Here is a 19,311-nt window from a genome sequence, read left to right as displayed (position 1 = left end):
CATAAGAATTGGCACTCTAGGGCCTTCACTAGTGGCGCAGGTGGTTGAGTGCTGCACTGTGAAGCTGTCCACAGCCTCTACAGCGTTGGTTTGATCCCATCCCGGCCTGCTGGCGAGGGTCCCACAGGGCGCGGCAGACCTCTCCTGTCTCACCTGCTGCTCCCTCAGCAGTGTATTTCATCAGTCTGCCTGTTCTGCTCTCCGTTCTGTCTCTGGTGAATCCTCTCACCCTCCCACGCATCTGGCCTATACCCTGGTTCTTATATAAATAAATAAATAAATCTTTTTTTTTTTTAAAGGTGTAAAATAAAACACACAAAATAAAAAAAAAAAGAATTGGCACTCTAAAGCAGGTTGCCTTCTAACAGTTTTAATGACAAAGTTCTTTTTTGGTTGTAGTATTTGGAAAGAGAACTCACCATGGCCAGCCTGCCATTCACATTTGATATTGAGAGGAGCATTGATGACTGGGTCTTCATGTGCTTCTTTGTGGGAAATGACTTCCTTCCTCACCTGCCATCATTAGAGATTAGGTATGTCTGTTTGTGTGGGTTTTTAAACTGCAGTTTGAGCCTTCTTGCCTTTATAGTGCATACTGGTCCTAATGCATAATGTTTGTTTCCCGGTGGCAGGGAAGGTGCAATTGACCGCTTGGTTAACATATACAAAAATGTGGTACACAAAACTGGGGTAAGTTCACTCTTAAATAATTTCAAAACAAAAGTACTTGCTTTTAAAAGAAGATCATTTTACATGTATTTTATCACTTACAGGGTTACCTTACAGAAAGTGGTTATGTCAATCTGCAAAGAGTACAGATGATCATGTTAGCAGTTGGTGAAGTTGAGGATAGCATTTTTAAAAAGAGAAAGGATGATGAGGTAAAGTGTTTCTATTGCAGTAGCTAAATTGCTCCTGTCTCTAATAGGCTGTGATGATCCTGTGATTGTAATTTTAATCTCTTTGAGTGTGTTGTTATATTGTTATAGTGTATCACACATCAATGTAATCGTGAGTGGTCAGTGCTTTGATTATTTTATAAAGGGTGTGATGCTTTGTGGTACTATATTGCACATTGTTTGAGTTGCATTGTATTTTTTTCTCCACAACTTCAATTAAGTTATAAATTCAAATACTGTCTAATAGGATATAAGAAAGTTTCAAGGCTAAAAGAATGTGCTGGGATTGAGCTACGTTGTCTCCATGTTTTATTTGAAATACTTATGTTTCAGAAGACAGGTTAAGTTCTAGAAACTTGTACTTTGTAGGGAACCTGGGTTAGATTGCAACAGCAAGGGCAAAGGCTTGCAACTTGAGTAAGGCACTTAAACATAAAAGATGTAACATAAAAATGTTAAAAAAAAATTAAAAAAAGGTAACACATCTCTTGAAAATTGATTACATACTATAGGGTGAGTGATTGGGTGAGAAGCCCAGTGATTGGGTGAATGATTGGGTAGTTGGAAGTTTCCTGGTTCAATTCACTGATATTGCAGCAGTGGGGGTAGAACAAGTTAGGGTAGAGACAAGGTAGAAATTGAGTTCTGTTTTGGAGATACTGAGTTTGAGGGGCCACAGTACAGAAAAGTCCTTGAACAGTTTGATGGAGGGGTGTAAAACTCAAGGTAGAAGTCTTTTGAAAGGAGATTTGAGAACCATTAGCAGTTGGGAAATACTTCAAGTCATGACTGTGAACTTGAAATCCCTTAGAACTTGTGTGAGGTCAGAGCACCTCCCATAGGAGCTTCATTGTGTGGACTTTGAAAGAGATAGAGAAGACCATTTTAGAGAGGTGGAGGAAATCCGTAAGAGAGGAGAAGCTGTTGATGCTGCCTGAGATGTCAGAGCAAGATGGACAAATACCTGGGCTGCAGCCAAGGTTTCAGAGGCCCTTGGGAGGTGCAGTAATGGAGAGGCAGCATGCTGGAGGCAGAGTGGGTTAAAGGGTGATTGTGGGGGAGTAGCAGGAAAGGCAAACCATTGTTATAAAAATAGCTTCTTAGAGAGAAAAGGAAGTCCTTTCAGAAATTTATTTTGTAAAAAGTCGTATGGCTATTTTGAATAAATAGCACTATAATATTGCTACATTGCTTAATTAACAGATTAAAACATGTCACTCTGTTTGACAGGAGTGTGTATTTTCTTCAACTTTGTATACTACTAATTTATAGCTAATGAACTTTTTTTTTTAGAGCTTAGGAAACGATTTCATATAACAGAGTGAATTGACTGTACGCATTAGCCTTTGGTATTTGTCAGTCTTCTGTGATGGCAAAATTTTTTCACAGGTAAAATTCAGATAACAGAACTAATTTTGGAGTATCAAATGTCTGCCAGAACAGCCATTTTTTAAGTAAGTCTCCAACAATTATATGACCTGCTGCCATTTATACTTAAGAAAGAATTATATTTACTGTGTACTGCTTGGTGTAAACACTTCACATTAAAGCAATCCTTTGTGACTTTAGCAGATTCTGTACCATTAGCTATTGGGGCTAGTTGATATTAGAGAAACCATGTATAGGATTTGGTAGATACCATTGTGCCTCAGGTTTAAGTAAATGGTTTCCATTTGGCCAGATGGAGAGGGTTTTTTAACGCTTTGGATCTTTTTTGTTATTCCTGACTTTGGGGTGAAATCCTTCAACATGGTTGGGCCTGGGGGAAATTTTTGAACCCTCAAAAATTTAAGATAAAATTATCTAGGTGTATTTTCCTGAATAGTATGTTGATAGCTTTTGACAAAACTCCAAAGAGGTTCATAGCACGCAAAAGATTAAACATCAATAAGGCCATACAGGTTTTTCTTTTTGCTTATTTGTGACTAGCACCTTTAGGTATAGGTGTTTAACTAGCAGAATAGGTAGAAAAGGGATACATCAATATTTATCATTAAAATCGAGGAGTTAGGCCAGAAACAATGCCTTTTATTTTATGAGCATTGATGTTTGCCTTTTGTCTTACAAATATTTATTAAGTGTTTACCATGTGCCAGATAGTTTTGAGTGTTACTGATACAACAAAAACAGAACAAATAAAAATTCCTGGTATCATAGAACTTACATTCTTCTAGGGGAGATGGATATTAAATACAAAAACTTAGTATATTAAAGAGTGGTAAGTGTTGTGAAGTAAACTACAGTAGTGAGTTAATGTCTAGGAAGATGGAGATGGGGAGGTTGCAGTTCTAGGAAAGGTTACTAGAGAAGGCCTCTGACAGATGACTGAGGAAAGACCTGAAAGATGTGATTGAGTGAACCATGCAGATGCTTAGAGGAAGAGCATTTCAGACACAGGAAAGATTCAGTGGAAAGACTCTAGGGTAAGAGCATACTCAGGACGTTTAAGAACGGCAAGGAGTCAGTGTGGCAGGAACAGAGCAAGCAGAAGAAAGGTAGTGGGATAAGAAATCAGAAAGATGATAGGAGGGAGAGACCTGCTCACAACCTGTAGGTCATTGTAGGGATTTTAGTTTTCATTCTGCGTCAATGGAAGAAGAGACCATGTCTGACACATTATTAAAAAGATCCCTCGGTAGCCATGTGCAGGCTGTCTGGAGGTAAAGATATAAGCTGTGAACCTAATTAAAAGGCTCTTTTGCTGTAATCTAAGGGAGCTAGCATGGTAGCAGTAGAGATAAGAGGTAATTAGATTTTGAACATATTTTGGAGGTAGAACAGTAAGATTGGCTAATGGATTAAATGTGTGGTGTGAAAGAAGAAATTGTGTCAAGAATGATTCCATGGTATTTGTCTGAGCACTTGTAAAATTGAGCAACAGCATTGAGCTAGACTGGGAGGTACAAAGGTGAAGGTGGGGATGCCATTTTGGACCAGTTGTTTGAGATATCCCAATGAAGATGTTGAGTAGGAGGAGGTCCAGATTGGAGCCATGGTAGTAGATATTTACTCCCATGAAAGTAGGAGGGAGAGTTCCAAGTTTTGGGCCCATGGGGACACCAACATTAAAAGGTTAAGGGGTTGTTTGCATGTAGCCAGAGAGAGAAGAGAACCAGGTGAGTGTAGTATCGTGGAAACTAAAGAGCATGATTCAAGAAGCAAAGAGTCATGGTCAGATAAGGACTGGAAACTTACTGCAGGTCACTGGTGACCTAGATAAGGGATATTTCTTTAAAAATTAGGGGGCCAAAAATCTTGATTAAAGAAATCGGTGTTTTTCATGTCTTTGGGAGGTTTTAAGGTAGAGTGTCACTATGAATGTAACATTCAGCTCCTCTCCTGGCAGAGAACACACATTGCAAATCTCATTAAGAAATTATATTGCAGTTGACAATACTGACTTGAAAGGAATAGAAACAGAACTAGTAAGGTTGTGATCAATATAGTACCTGCTGGCCCCTGCTTTAAGCCTCAGCAGCAGCAATATTCACTTTAGCTATCTTTTCAGGCCTTAATACTCACAGAAACTTGGACATGTGAGGAATTCTTTCTCAGGCAAAGGATGCTTTTCAATGCTCCCAAATAGTGAGGAGCAAGATCAACCCCAAGTTTTGTTCATTTGAAAACCATGGCTACATTTTGACAATGAGTGGAGGGGAAGAATTAGTTCAGACTGGACCCTTTTCCTGTCAATTAAAATGTTCCAGAATAAGTGGTATATACATATACATTTCTTACATTTGATTGCTTTTTTTTTGTAATTTGGGAGCGGGTTGGGGAGGGCTTGCATAGAACCCACTTCTCTCCCTACCCTCTGTGTGTCCATGTTACATAGTTAGGAACTGGCAAGCGCTTTTTTGGTAATAAAAGGTTATTGTTTTGTTGGTTTTTTTAAATTGACATTTCGGTTATTGACTGTATTCAGCTACAACGTAAAACTTAATTTTCTTACTTATTTGTCTCTTCCCTAAATTGAAGCTTACTCACTCTAGGGTGAAACCAAAGGTCTTTTTCATGACTCTACATTCTCTCCTGAAGTGATATCAAAAATTATGTGGGAAAAAAAACAAAATGAACAATTAAATTGTGTCGAAACTCATTTTAGAAAGCTCTCTGTCGAAAGCTCTGATAAGCAACATTTTATGTACAATGTCCATTGGCTAGTTTAATTATATAACTAAGTTTCTGGGGTCTTCCTTTAAAACTTAAATTGTCTCCTGAATCATTCCTGGTAATGTTTAACTTACATTTTGTGTAATTATTTGACAGAATATGTGGATTTTATACTTTTAGGACAGTTTTAGAAGACGACAGAAAGAAAAAAGAAAGAGAATGAAGGTGAGTTTTAATTAATTTTGTAAGATTAACAATAATGTAGGTTTATTTAGGAGGAAGATGTTTATTACAGTTGCTTTGTTCTGTATTTGGTAGGGACATAATGTCTACCCAGCAGCCTTTTACCTGCAGAAAGAATGCTGGTGTCAATTTCAAAGAAATCCTTTCTGAGCTTTGAATTCTGAGAGGATATCATTGATGGGCAGGCATCACTTAGCTATCTGAATTTTTTCAACAGTCTTATCTTGTTTTTATAATAAAATGTCAACCTTTTATATCATCTTGAAAGCTACTACATTCTTATTTCTTCCTACATTTTTGTCAGGTTAATTATTCTAGAATATGATACTAGAAACTTAGTTGTTTCTTTATTCAGATCCTGACTCCTTACCACTGACTCCTTAGTCCCCTTAGAATCTAATTCTTAGTCTGACATGCAGTGTATACTATGATCTTTCCAAGTTCTAACTGCCCGGCTTTTCCCCTGCCGTTTCTAAAGATATCATGTCCCTCCTAACTCAAAGTGTCTTCGTTGTCACCTCCAAATGGATTTCTCACTAGCGCCTCTTTCCCATCTTACTTTTTCCTTTCCATACAGTCTTGTTTCTGCTGATGTCCTCTTGAGTAATCCTTTTCTTGAAATCTGTTGTTTCTTGCTTGTAATATCTGTTTCCTCACTTGATTAATACCTTTATAGTCAATTTCTTGAGTTTTTGTTTTTCTTGTGTTTTCTGGATTTTAAACACATAGAGTTTAGCAACCACCTTTTATTATTATATTTTGTTAGAATTAAGCAATTTCAAGAACCTGGAAGGGAGAAAAGTAGTTACTTACTGCTACCAGCAACTTCAAGATCACTAAATTAGAAGGAACAACTTTGATTTCTACCATACATTATTCTTTCAAACAATATCTGCTTAAAAAATGTTTTCTCATTCACCTACAACTGTCACCTATTGTAGCTGTAATCATAACTGATTAATTAGAAATAGTGAAATTCTAGCACATTGAAGGGTTAATGAAAGGTCTATTTCATAAGTGTAAATCAAATTCTTGACTTTTTTTTTTTTGCCATAGTAGTAGTTTCATTGTTTTACTTAAATTATTTTTCCCAATAGTAGTTAATATATTTATTTGGCTGATGTTGTGTTTTGACTATAGTCTGAAATTATAAATAAACAGAACAGATTAGATTAGTAAGACTTGAATAGGTTTTATGTGTCATAACAGTGTATTCATCACATGTATTTTTAGACCAGAGTTAGTAGATATTAAAGGCTATTGTTTGCAGTTTAAGTTACTGTCTCATCATAGTGGAGACACCCCTGTAATGCTGATGGAAATTTATTTGTTTTTTTAAGTGCTTACACCATTGCCCTCTTTTTCCTGTCATTTTACGGTGTTGTGATTTAATTTTAATTTTCTGTATTCATTTCTGTTTGTTAGAGAGATCAGCCAGCTTTCACTCCTGGTGGATTATTAACCCCTCATGCTTTGGGTTTAAGAAATTCACCCAGTTCTCAAGTAGCCAATAATCCAAGACAAGCAGCCTATGAAATGAGGATGCAGAATAACTCTGTAAGTGACTTATTTTTATCTAGCATTGAAGAATAATGACTATCCAATGCCTATTGTAGTTGTGTGTGAATTTTATCACTTAGCCTGGAGTTGTTTTGTTTATAGGATTCTGAACTTCTTTTGCCTTAACATAGTTTAAATTTCCCAGAGTATACAGGTAAATATAGACAACTGAGGGGCTGCAATGTTCCTGTAATGTAAATGGACCATGGCGCTTCTCCTTTTTTCCAAAGGTGCTCGGTGGTGATGGTACTAGAAGCATGAGGGGAGCATCTTACTCTCATAAGTAGGCAAGAAAAGAGAGTGGGTTTTGTTGCCTTATTTCCCTTTTCCTTCCAGGCATCAGTTATGGGCATTTTATAGAATAATGTTCCTTAATCTATCAAATACAGGTACTTCTTGCTGCCCAGACTCTTACTTTTCAATTCAATATGTTTTTGCATTGCGGCATCTCTAATTTGGATTTTTATAATCCAGGCTGCAGAAGAAAATCTAAATCAATAGCAAGACTGTATATACTGTATCCAGTAGCTTCCTTGTGTAATCATAGAAAACCATTAGCTCAAAGCACATGGCAGAGCAGGGGTCGGGGGGAGACACAAAAGGAAATTTTGTGTTCACAGACAGCAGATAATTAAAGCTGTTGCTTATTCAGGCTAGTGGGCTTGGGCAAAAGAGTAGTTGAAGGAAAAAGATATTCTATAAGGCTTGGGTTCTTACATGAACCTTTGTGGTTTATCTAAGGGAGTTGCATAAGTTTGGATATTTAAATTTTGTTATTCTAATAATTATCCTATTGAATTTCATAGTACAGGGCAACCTTATTGTGGAAATTTTGCTATATCTGAAGACTGATATACATTTATTATTTCTGTTGTGGGGGAGAGAAATTTCCTCCTACTCAGTTCTTCTCAGGCTGGTCAGTAATCAAATTAACGTTAGATAGATTAGTAGAAAAACCTAAATTTAATTTTGTATGTATGGGGGAATCCACATAGACATGGGGGTTCTGAGGACAGAAAGGTAAAGTAAGGGTGTACATGCCATTCTGAGCTGGGAATGGAATAAGGACCTATGGCTTTCATGGAGCAAAGGAAGATGATTTGCATAATGAAAAGAAGAGCAGATGTTCAATAATTAGATGTTTTCCCTGTCATGTAGATAGGTTATGCAGCTAGAAAGGTTATTTCCTAATTCTTTGGAAGACCCCGAGGACATTTTTCTAGTAGTTAAGGAAGTAATAAAGGGTTCTCTTGAGCCTGCAGAGCCACAGTTGATTACAGCTCTGAATAATCCTCATGACAAAGTGGAAGGTGTTATGGAGGGCTTTCTGAGCCTTTTTACCCTAATTTCAGACCTAGAAATATTAGGAGTTTAGATTTGGAATTTGAGAACTGAGATTTGCATCTCCTGAGAGAAGGAGCCTACATTTCTGTTGTGTTTTTGTTCTCTTTGATTTTGTTTTCTTATTCCTTATACTATTAGTCAGAGAGAGGGGTTAAATGAGTCACTTGAATGTAACAGAAAAAGTTGTTGTCCTTGGTTAAGATTATACCGTAGTAACTGAAGTCCTCAGAATGGAACTGAGAGGGGATGATGTTTTCAAACACCACATTGATGTTAGAATGCTTTTTTCCTCATCTCAGAGAGAGATTGGTTTAAACTTTGCCAGCTATGATTGCTTTGAGAAGAATCCCAATATTCAGGCTCCACATAACTAGACTCAGGCTCCACATAACTAGACTCACGTTCGATTAATAATACATGCCATGAGAGTAGGAGCAGGAAGATTGGTAATTAGGTTGCTTATTTGATCCTCCCTTAATTCCCCTTGACAAAATTATTTCTATGGGAATCTTTGTATAGAAGGATATCTGCAACCATTCTCAACTTAATAGTTGTCTGCTTGTAAAAACAGCTTAAAAAAAAAGAAATTTGAATGAATTGGTATACTCCAGTGTTCAAGAAAGAATACTTTTGTTGGTTAGAGACAGAGCAGAAAAGAGAACAGTGGAGACTTTAAGGAGCAAACAGTTTTTTAAACTTTTGAACATATATTATTTTTGTATGATAGAGACCATAGCATGTTTGTCAGTTTGGGAGAGTTTTTTTATGCAGCTTCTCTGCACTTAGATGATTGATGGAAATATCATACAATTTTAAGAAATAATAATGATTCACTTACTGACTGAATGGTTAACCACCAATGTCCCAGGCAGGCAGCAGTCTGTTGCTCTTTCACATATACTGTTTTATTTTATCCTTCTAATAACCTGTAAAAAGAGAATATGATTGCCATTTCCGTTTGATGTTGGGGCTGACAGAAGCTAAATAAATTGCCCAAGGCCACATAGCCATTCATTGAAGGTTGGATTTGGTGTTTCAAGCCCAAATCTCATTTTCCAAGTACAATAGTGTTTTCTTGGGGGGGGGGGACTTTTTGAAACAATATTGCCCATACATTATAATGAATGAAGTTGATATACATAATTAAAAGGAAACTGTTCTAAGCTCTATAAGAAATACAATTTTGTTTTGTTGTAACTTCTTGTTAACACCTTCTTACTAAGGTTTTATTTTAAAGTATCATTAAAATAGCCACCTAAGTGCACAGTTAAAAAATACTCAATTTCTCAAAATATCTAATATATACTGTGAATAGCAGAAGGTACACTTTACCATGAAAAACTTTTTGCTATTTTTATTTTTGGTCATTAACATAAAACTAAGGTTGAAAAAGGTTTTATTTTCTTTTTAAATTAAGTATTAAAATATAGATTCAAATACAAAGTATAGTATTGAGTTAGATATAAAAGGAATATAATATTGAAATTAAAATGATAGCTAAGTCTGTGAAATAGTAATAAAATATTCATTTTCCTAAGATGACTAGTAGATTTTTATTTGTATATTGAATTTTAAAACAGTACATTTAAAATAATTTGACAGTTATCTAATAGTCTCCTTAAACTGTTACTTTTTGAAGTAGTTGTGCTAGGTTGAACATTTTTATTTACCTTCATTTTCCTCAGTATTAACTCATGTATTCAGTAATGTAATTTTTTCCCTTACAACTTTGCTGTTTGATTTCATGGAAAGTGATTGTAAATTCATAACACAAGGAAACCACCAAAGGAAAATAAAGCATTGAAGTCCTGTGATTTTAAAAAACATAAAATTAAATTTTTCTTTATCTGTTTAAACAGTTTTTACCCAGTTAATTTTTACCTAGTTAAAAATTATTTTGAGGTCAAGCACAGATGCTTAGTGTACTATTAATTACTTTTTTGAGGGGAGTTGAAATAGACCAAGATCAATCTTTGTACTTTCTAAATATATTTATCATGTCTATTTAACAGCCTTTTAAAAATGTATTACTGTGAAGCATGGTGATAGTAATGGTTGTGTTCAGCTTTTTATGTGAAATGAATAATTAAGTTCTTCCTCTGTAATGTAATTGTTTGCAGAGTCCTTCAGTGTCTCCTAATACAAGTTTCACTTCTGATGGCTCCCCATCTCCAATAGGAGGAATTAAACGAAAAGCAGAAGACAGTGACAGTGAACCTGAGCCAGAGGATAACGTCAGGTGAAGCCATTTTTTGGTAGCACTTTGTTAGCAAATTGCTGAAATAGATGCGGTCTAATTAATGCTATTTAGCTTAGAGCAGCAGTGCCTTCAAATGCTTGCCTGTGATCTTTTTATCCACTAGTAATTAATGTGGAGAGTTAGAATAGTCAGTAAATTCCAGTGAGATGTATAAGCTATAGCTGTTAAACCTAAGTATCTAGATTAGTATGCGTGCAGGTTTTTGTCCTCCAAGCCACTTTTCCCTCTGAGACCAGGCACTAGATGGGCTAGACAGGAGGTGTTTAGCTCTGACTATGTGATCTGAATGTTACTGTTTTGAGATTAAATTTTCAAGCTGCTTAACCCAGAAAGTTCAGTTACACTTGGATACTTAATATAGTTTGCTTTAATCTTCTCAATTGAAAGGCTTTTCCATAAAATGAAATATGCAATAGTCATTCAGTTAAGCAATAAAGATGTATAATTTTAAAAATCTTGTGTATGCACAATACTTTTTGTGACAAAGAAGGTTCCCTTTAGCTGTATATTTAAAATTTGTATCAGGAAGCTTTTATTCTTTAATTTATCTAGACATTTGAGATCATTGTGAAATTAATGGCCTCTTGTGCTTAAAAAAAAAAAAAAATCCAGACTTGAACTCTGGGCTGCAAGTACAAAAGACCCACAATCTCAGTAATTGTAACTCATTAAGAATTGGGCGAAATGATGTAATTCAGATTTAAACAATAGTGATCCACAGCTCATGTTTCCTTTACAGGACACGGGTGATTTGTATTTGTGATTAGAAACTTAACCAGTAACATGTATAGCTCTGTATTTCCCAACATTAACATCCTGATGTAAGATTTTGAGATCTGTGATGACTTTTGAGTGACCATTTACCTGATCTGAGTTTTTGTCCTGTGCTACTGTAGCTCTAGATTTTCTCCTTAGAGTATGCTTTTGTTTCACTATGTTGTAATCATGATCAGAACAGCTTGGTAGGTTCTGTTGATTTATTTAGTGCTTTTATTTTTTGAGATTGGTGTTGAGGCTAATGATGGTAGAGATGCTTCTATCAAGAAGCGTTTGGATTCGTAACATTTGCTTCATTAATATTTTCTGTAAAATATAGATAATCTATAATATCTATGAATAATATGGGATCGAGAGGATATTTTTCCTAATTGATGTTCTGTGACTCCTTTGTGTGAGTGTGTGTTGGGGGGGTGGTGATTAAAATTGGTATGGTGTATTCTGAAACATGACTGCAATTAATTTGTAAGAAGCAGGCGCATAGTAGAAAATAGCCTTTAATGGAGAATCATATTGGTATTCTTGAGCTGTCCTGATTAATTTAGTGTTCTTTGACTTACTTGTGTTCCTTCAATAAAATGTTTAAATCTTTTAGAGAACAAGGAGTACTTTTTTAAAACATGTACTTTGAGTGAAAATGTGATTTGTTACATTGTATTTTCAGTAATTAATGATAATTTCTTGAATTGATTGATTGCTTCTAAATTTTATCAGAACGTGCAAGTATACCTGTGTGTGTGACCTTAAACTAACAACAACTCTTAGCTGAGAGGTTAGAGAGACTAGTTACACACATAATTTCTGCCTGGTTCCTAGGTTGTTCTTTGATAAACTATTTTTACCCTTTAAAAAATTACCCATGCAAGTCTTTTCTAAAAGAGCAATTGTTTTTCTTTGAATAGTATAGATATAGAATTACCTGTTTAACAAACTAAGGAACTTGTATAAAATACCTTAAGTATTTGAATCTTAAAATGTGGTTTTAGAATTGTTCCATGTTTAAACAACATGTAAAACATCACTAATGTTTGAACAAACAAGTCGTCTATATTAATAAGTGATTATCATTTTTTAAATGTAGTTTTATAATGGTTTTAATAGAATCAGTGTTTGGGTTTTTGGTGTTTGTCTAAGTTGATAATAAATACTGTGAAAGTGAACTTTTTAGAAAAAATTAAGTGGAACTAGGTTAACATTGATATTTAACTCATTTACATTTCACCTGGATATTAATTTGGGTTATAAATTAGTAGACAATTGCTGAAAGTGTTCTAATTCAACATAAACTGGTTTTGCCTGGTTTTTAGGTTGTGGGAAGCTGGTTGGAAGCAGCGGTACTACAAGAACAAATTTGATGTTGACGCAGCTGATGAGAAATTCCGCCGTAAAGTTGTACAGTCTTATGTTGAAGGGCTCTGCTGGGTTCTTCGATATTATTACCAGGTACAAGAAAGACTGGTCTTCGCTACATCTCTAGCTAATAATTTTAGGAAGGTAGTAATTTCTATAATAATACATATTATTGAGTTATATTGAAATTAAACCCAGACTTATTTTAAAAAGCTTCCTATTTAGAAATTCATTACCTTAAAAAATATCTTTTGTAAAGCCTTTAAAGCTCCCTAGGTATTACTTTATAAACAAAGTTATTGTGTGTTATGTTAAAGAATTTTAGCATCAAGTAATGTGTGTCTTTAAAAATGATTAAAAGTTTAGTTTTTTTAATTGGAATTAAAAAATAACTGAGTAACTAATAAGTAGTCACTAGATGAACAAAAGACAAAGCCTAGAAAATACTAGTAGGAATTTGAAAGAAATTTAAATGATTCTCTTCCTTCCATAGTGTAGTGATGTTACATGAAGTACATTCTAATTGAAGTAATCTGTGTCTGACTTAAAGCTTTTTGATAATTGAGATATACCAGATTGATGAGAGATTAGGTAGACATATTAGGGATTATAACACTAATAGTTAATATTGGGTTTCGTGCTCAGAGAGTGAAGCAAGCTAGATTTGGTGTGACCTGGGAATAGAGGAAGATGGTCAGTAAGTAGAAAGTAATTTAATGCACAAAGAATTGACTAAATATTCTACTTTCATTCTATTTTCCCTCTCAGCATTTTAATTCATAGGCACAAAGTCAAAATACAGTTCTGTAACACTTCCATGAGCGTTCTATAACTTGCTTTTGTTTTGTTTTTGGTATGTTAAGTCTTTATCATGAAAATGTAATAGGGAATTATAAAAAGAACTTCTGTTTCAGTCACTATTCTGATTATATCCCTTATCCATGTATATGCTGAGTAACTGTTATTTGCAGTTTTTCTTTATTTGGTGGTAATAGCTTGAGAGTTGAAAGAAAATGTCACCAAACACATTTTAAGAATAAAAATCTTCACTAGATGTTTTTGTGAATGGTATCAACTACCCACTTTTAAAGATGCTTTGCAGTGTATTTTTTAAATCAAGGAACCCATTAATGTGAAATTAAAAGTTCAGATCTAATCCAAACCACTTGGGAGACTTGTGGAAAAAATTAATATATGGAATGTGTACCAAAAGTCCTGTTTCATAAATAGAACGTTATAGGTTATTAGTCTCATTTGTGTGTGTGTATGGTGCCATCATTCACACAGACTTTTGTTTGTTTTTAATGATTCTAGGGCTGTGCTTCCTGGAAATGGTATTATCCATTCCACTATGCACCATTTGCTTCAGACTTTGAAGGTATTGCAGACATGCCTTCTGATTTTGAGAAGGGTACTAAACCGGTAAGCATGATCATTTCATGCCTTAAAATTCATAGTTTGGCTTAGATGAAAATTATATATTTATATACATTTTTTTTCCTTTCTTATAGTTTAAACCATTGGAACAACTTATGGGAGTTTTCCCAGCTGCAAGTGGTAATTTTCTACCTCCATCTTGGCGAAAGCTCATGAGTGATCCTGTGAGTCTCCAAGTATTTTGAATGTGTTGGTAACTAATATGTTATACATTTTACCAATATTAGTCATGATTACTTTTGCATTTCATAGTTAAAAGAGTGGTGTGTAGAACCAAAGTTAAAGTATTTGAGTTCTTCTGTATGTTTTTTACTACTTTCTTTCCTTGCTTTCCTTGGCCATCAGTACCCAATCCAGTAAATCTCATTTTTTTAAAGATTTATTTATTTATTTATACAAGCACTGGGTACAGTCAGAAGCGCAGGAGGGTGAGAGAATTCACCAGAGCCAGAGTGGGGAACAGAATAGGCAGACTGATGAGATACACTGCTGAGGGGAGCAGCGGGTGGCAGGAGAGGTCTGTGCACCATGTGGGACCCTCGTCGGCGGCTGGGATCGAACCAGCGCTGCAGAGGCTGCGGGCAGCTTTGCATCCCAGCGCTCAACCGCTGTGCCACCAGGGGAGGCCCTAAATCCCATTTTGATTTATTGACAGGAATTTAATAATCTAATATCTTAATATTTTTTAAATGAAATGAAAACTTCTCTCAAAAAGTCTGATAACTTGAACAAAAGTTACCAGATTCTTTATAAATATTTTTGTTTTGGGAAAAAATATTTCAGTTTTGAATTTTTACTTTTCCCTCCATACAGGATTCTAGTATAATTGACTTCTACCCTGAAGATTTTGCTATTGATTTGAATGGAAAGAAATATGCATGGCAAGGTAAACTACAGATTTTATCCCTTTTTGTTAAAATATTATACTCATTTTCGTAAAACTGTAAACCTACATGATTTATGGTATGAAAGAATTTCTGTTAGAGATTTTTAAAGAATTACATATGAAAATTTGATATTTCTATTTACCCCAAAATTAGTAATGATTAATAGTAATTTTAATGGTAACATTTAGATAGGTAGTAAAGGTAGTTACACCTATTTAGATAGGTAGTAAAGGTAGTAAATAGACAGGTAGTAACATTTAGATAGGTAGTAAAGAAGGTTGAAATACATTAGTCATTCTATCTTTTGTTTTCTTTGTAATTAGTTAATGAGACATGGGACTTGCTCCTTCCAGTCAGTAACTCATTGATACCCAGCAAGGTTGCTGAGGCATGAGGAAACATGACAAGATCTATGTGAAAATTTGCTTATATTCCATGGAAGATTTTGAAATAATGTGTTAGAAATTTGGTTTAAATACTTGACATTTATCATTACTGAAAGTTTATTTCTTATTTGTTATTTTTTTACTCCTTTTCACAGATTTTGTAAAAATGGCAATATGAAATTAGTACTAAATTTAATACACTATTTACCAATAAACAAATGTTTGATAATGACTGAATATAAACATAATAAAGGAGTCTCTCACACATAAAACTTGTTTCATACCAGAGCCCCTTTCAGCAAATCATTCTAACCTTTTTCTTCCACCATATATTTTTCTAGGGTAAGGACATTTGGTAAAACCATGCTTTCATTCTTTTACTTGAGTGTTATCTGGCATACAGATGATCAGTAAAACAACTCAAAGAAAATTGGGGGCTAAGGGGGTAAATAATAATTTACAAATTGAAAATCATTTGATGATATTTTAGGGTTGAATTTTGGCTTATGTAGTAACAAGTTTCATATTTAATGGAGTGATTATAGGAAGTGTAACCCATTGATTGGTATTATGTAAGTATTGTGTTTTGTAGTCATTTTATTATATGTAGATGTATTTGACTCTTAGTTGCTTTTGAGGCATTTTGTGAAGTACAGTTTGATTAAAGTTGAGGGAAGAAGAGGAGGCATGGGAGAATGGGAGGGCGGTAAAAAGAAATTTCTCCATATCGTGACCAACCTTAATTTTCAGGTAGGTTTTTTTTTGTTGTTGTTGTTTTTTGTTTTGGCTTGTTTTTTGTACAACTCATCTTAATGTATATGAGGTGGCATGTTACTGTTTTTATTATTTACATTGCCTTAATAATTAGTGATCTTTAACTTTTTTAATGTATTTATTGACTTTTTTTTAAACTTTATAAAAAAAAAATTGCTTTTATTGGGGATGAATCACCAAAGCAAAGCAATCTCTATTAATACTCTCCCAAATTATTTTATTCATATTTAGCATTATATTTGTTGTAGGCATAAAAATAATGATTCTATATTTGTACATATTGCGAAAATGGCTACCACATATGGATATGTGTAAATCTTGTTTTTACCCAATATGGAGTAAATCTTTCTAGCATCTATCACTGTACATAGTTGCAAAATTTTTTTTCTTGTGATGTGAACCTTTACAATCTTCTCCTTTATCAGCTTTCATACCATGTGCAATATGGTGTTATTAGTCATAATCTTCATACTTTATGTTGTACAGTATGTGTTTGTTGGCTGTTTCTTTATCTTCTTCATCTTCTAGGTCCTTTGCCCATTTTTTTTTAAAGACTTATTTATGCATACAAGAACTGGGGTACAGCCCAGAGGTGTGAGGATTCACCACAGAGTGGGGAACAGAACAGGCAGATTGACTGAAATACACTGCTGAGGGGAGCAGCAAGCGAGTCAGGAGAGGTCTGCTGCACTATGTGGGTTGCTCCCTGGCCGGGGATTGAACTTGTGCTGCAGTGTCTGCAGATAGCCTCATAGGTTGTGTCTTAACCCCTTGCACCACCAGGGAGGCCCCCCATTTTTTAATTGAATTTGTTGCTGCTGTATTTTAGGAACTCTTTTTAATATATTAACACTAACTTCTTATCAGATATATGACCTGCATCCTTTTTTTTTTCCATTCCATGTCTTTTTATATACAGATTTTAACTTTGGTATAATTTAGTTTATCTGTTTTGTTGTTGCCTGTGCTTTTAGTGTCATAACCAAGAAATTGTCAAATCCCATGTCATGAAGCTTGCCCACTTTATTTTCTCCTAAGAGTTTTATAATTTTAATTCTTACATTTAAGTCTTTCATCTATTTTGAGTTAATTTTTGCAGTATGATATAAGGGTCCAATTTCATTCTTTTCATGTAGATACCCATTGTCTCAGCACCATTTGTTGAAAAGACTACCCCTTTCCATTGAATGACACTCTTTGAAAATCATTTGACTGTGAGGGTTTTTTCTGGGTGCTCTATCCCTTTGTCAGTATGTGTTTTCTTAAGCCAGTGCAATAGTGTTTTAATTATGATAGCTTTCTCTAGTAAGTTGTGAAATCAGGAAGTGTGAGTCTTCCAACTTCATCCCTTTACAAAATTGTTTGGACTATTTGGGGTCCTTGGGATTCCAAATGAATTTTAGAATGACCCTAACCTCAGTTCTTTAGAATTTTGTATTTTATATAAATATTTTCATTAACTAGACTAGCAGGAGCACACCTTTCCTGAGGTAAAATTTAATACTCATAGGTGATGTAACTATTTCTCCATGTCTTTTAAACTTATTGAAAGTAATAATAATACTTAGTTAAGTTCTTGCTTAAGTTGAGTACACCTTAAAGTGGTAGAAGATAACCGTGTGTCTGGGTATTTTTTCAATATTTATTGAACATATATGCTTATATGTAATAATAGCAATATGGTGTTTTCATATTTCCTTTGTATATATAAGAAGAATATAGCAGTCATTTTGAGTTCTATATATTTTATATATGAACAGAGAATTTAAAGTAATCTGATCAAAGTCACACAGTGGTAGAGCTAATAAATGAAGCTGGAGAGTATGACTAAAACTCACGTCAACTCCCTATGTTTTCCTAATTATTACTTATACCTGTACTATCTCTGGGTTGTTGAGCATATTACAATGCTTGTAGTAGAATATATAAGTGCTCAGACAAAAGTAGCTGCTCTTATTTTTACCATCAGCTCACTCAAGCACTGCCATTTATCACATTTGTGTGTAAGGCATTCCTTCCTACCCTGGATGCTTTGTTACACAGTAATCATATTTCTGTCATCAGCTCTGCAAGTTGCTTATGAGTTGTAGTTAGCTTATGTAGTGGATAAAGTAGGAAAGAGTTGCTGATATTTTGTTTAGATACTAAATCTAATGTGTAAAAATGAAAGCTAGATAATGTAGTTTTTCATGGTATGAATTTTAAGTGTATGATTAAATAAAACTTGAACAACCCCTAAGATGTGTTCCATGTAAATATTTACTTGTCATTGAAATAGGCTGGCTCAGATAATACATGTTAATGTCTTGGAAGTCATTTAAAATTCACACTGGAACTTAGTTTCTTTATAATGTTAAAATACACATATTGCTGTAGAATTGAACATATTTTCTAACTTTGATGGTATGGTAATTGAATAATTAATGGCAACGTAGGTAACTTTTTTATCATCATTTTCAAGGGAATAATCATAAATTTATCAGTTTCGAGTGACACTAGTTTCAAAATTATCTCTATTCAGCATTTCTTTTTTGCTATTTTTCTTAAAATCTTTAATTAACCAAAATACTGTTTGTACTGTATACAGTAGAGGATATATATGCTTCAGTACCTGCATATATTTTTCTAGTAATAGATATTTTATCACTGATGTGCTGCTTTTAAAATTATGCATGTATATTCCAACTAAAACAATTACCTTAATTTTAGCACACTCAGGACAGTTTTCAGCTCGAGAATGAATAGCTACTATTCTTACATCCTCCTCCTAAGTTACTTAAGCAAATCTCTAAAAATATATATATATATAAATTATATATGTAAATTACTAGCTCTGAAAATATGAACAGTTTATTATGCAGTTTTAGAGCTAGAAAAGACATTCTTTTTAGTATTTTATAGATGAATGATTTCTTTTTACAATAAGAGAAACCGAAAGAAGTCTTAGAAAGATGAAAGGATAAGCTCAAGTCCTAGGAGATTAACAGACTTGCCCGAAGGCATCGTAGTAAGTAAAGCAGGAACATACTTTGGTGTCCAGGTGGCTGCTTATTCATTTAATTTAAATTTTTTATCACAGACTTAGGATTCAGCAGATATGGTTTTCTATATATGAGTCATTTTAAGAGTAGAAAATACGTACAATTTTTTGTTCTATTACTACGTGTGGAAAGTACTTACATATCTGAGCTTTGGTTAAATAGAATTCAGTTCTGTGTTTTTATATTAACAGAAATGTTTATTTGGCACTAATGATGTGTTGGAATTTAGATGTTCAAATA

The 19,311-nt window shown here is 34.2% G+C and overlaps 1 protein-coding gene across 2 annotated transcripts in view; it reads left to right on the top strand.

Moving 5' to 3' along the window:
• The window catches only part of XRN2 (5'-3' exoribonuclease 2), an 81,137-nt gene that overhangs the window by 23,048 nt on the left and 38,778 nt on the right, over nt 1–19,311 (top strand). The window contains exons 11-20 of one of the 2 annotated variants that reach the window (XM_037493879.2): nt 400–533; nt 633–690; nt 774–881; nt 5,193–5,237; nt 6,681–6,812; nt 10,280–10,398; nt 12,504–12,639; nt 13,861–13,968; nt 14,058–14,147; nt 14,797–14,869. In XM_037493879.2, the coding sequence (XP_037349776.1) occupies nt 400–533; nt 633–690; nt 774–881; nt 5,193–5,237; nt 6,681–6,812; nt 10,280–10,398; nt 12,504–12,639; nt 13,861–13,968; nt 14,058–14,147; nt 14,797–14,869 (1,003 nt within the window). The remainder of the gene's footprint in view (nt 1–399; nt 534–632; nt 691–773; nt 882–5,192; nt 5,238–6,680; nt 6,813–10,279; nt 10,399–12,503; nt 12,640–13,860; nt 13,969–14,057; nt 14,148–14,796; nt 14,870–19,311) is intronic. The other variant, XM_037493887.2, reaches the window with a different exon arrangement.

Source organism: Talpa occidentalis, unplaced genomic scaffold (genome assembly GCF_014898055.3).
Source record: "Talpa occidentalis isolate TD23 unplaced genomic scaffold, MPIMG_talOcc4v2.1 talOcc4.10, whole genome shotgun sequence".
In the NCBI taxonomy this organism is placed as follows: domain Eukaryota; kingdom Metazoa; phylum Chordata; class Mammalia; order Eulipotyphla; family Talpidae; genus Talpa; species Talpa occidentalis.
The sequence above is the reverse complement of the archived record's forward strand: the minus strand, read 5'-3'. Positions and strand labels throughout refer to the sequence as shown.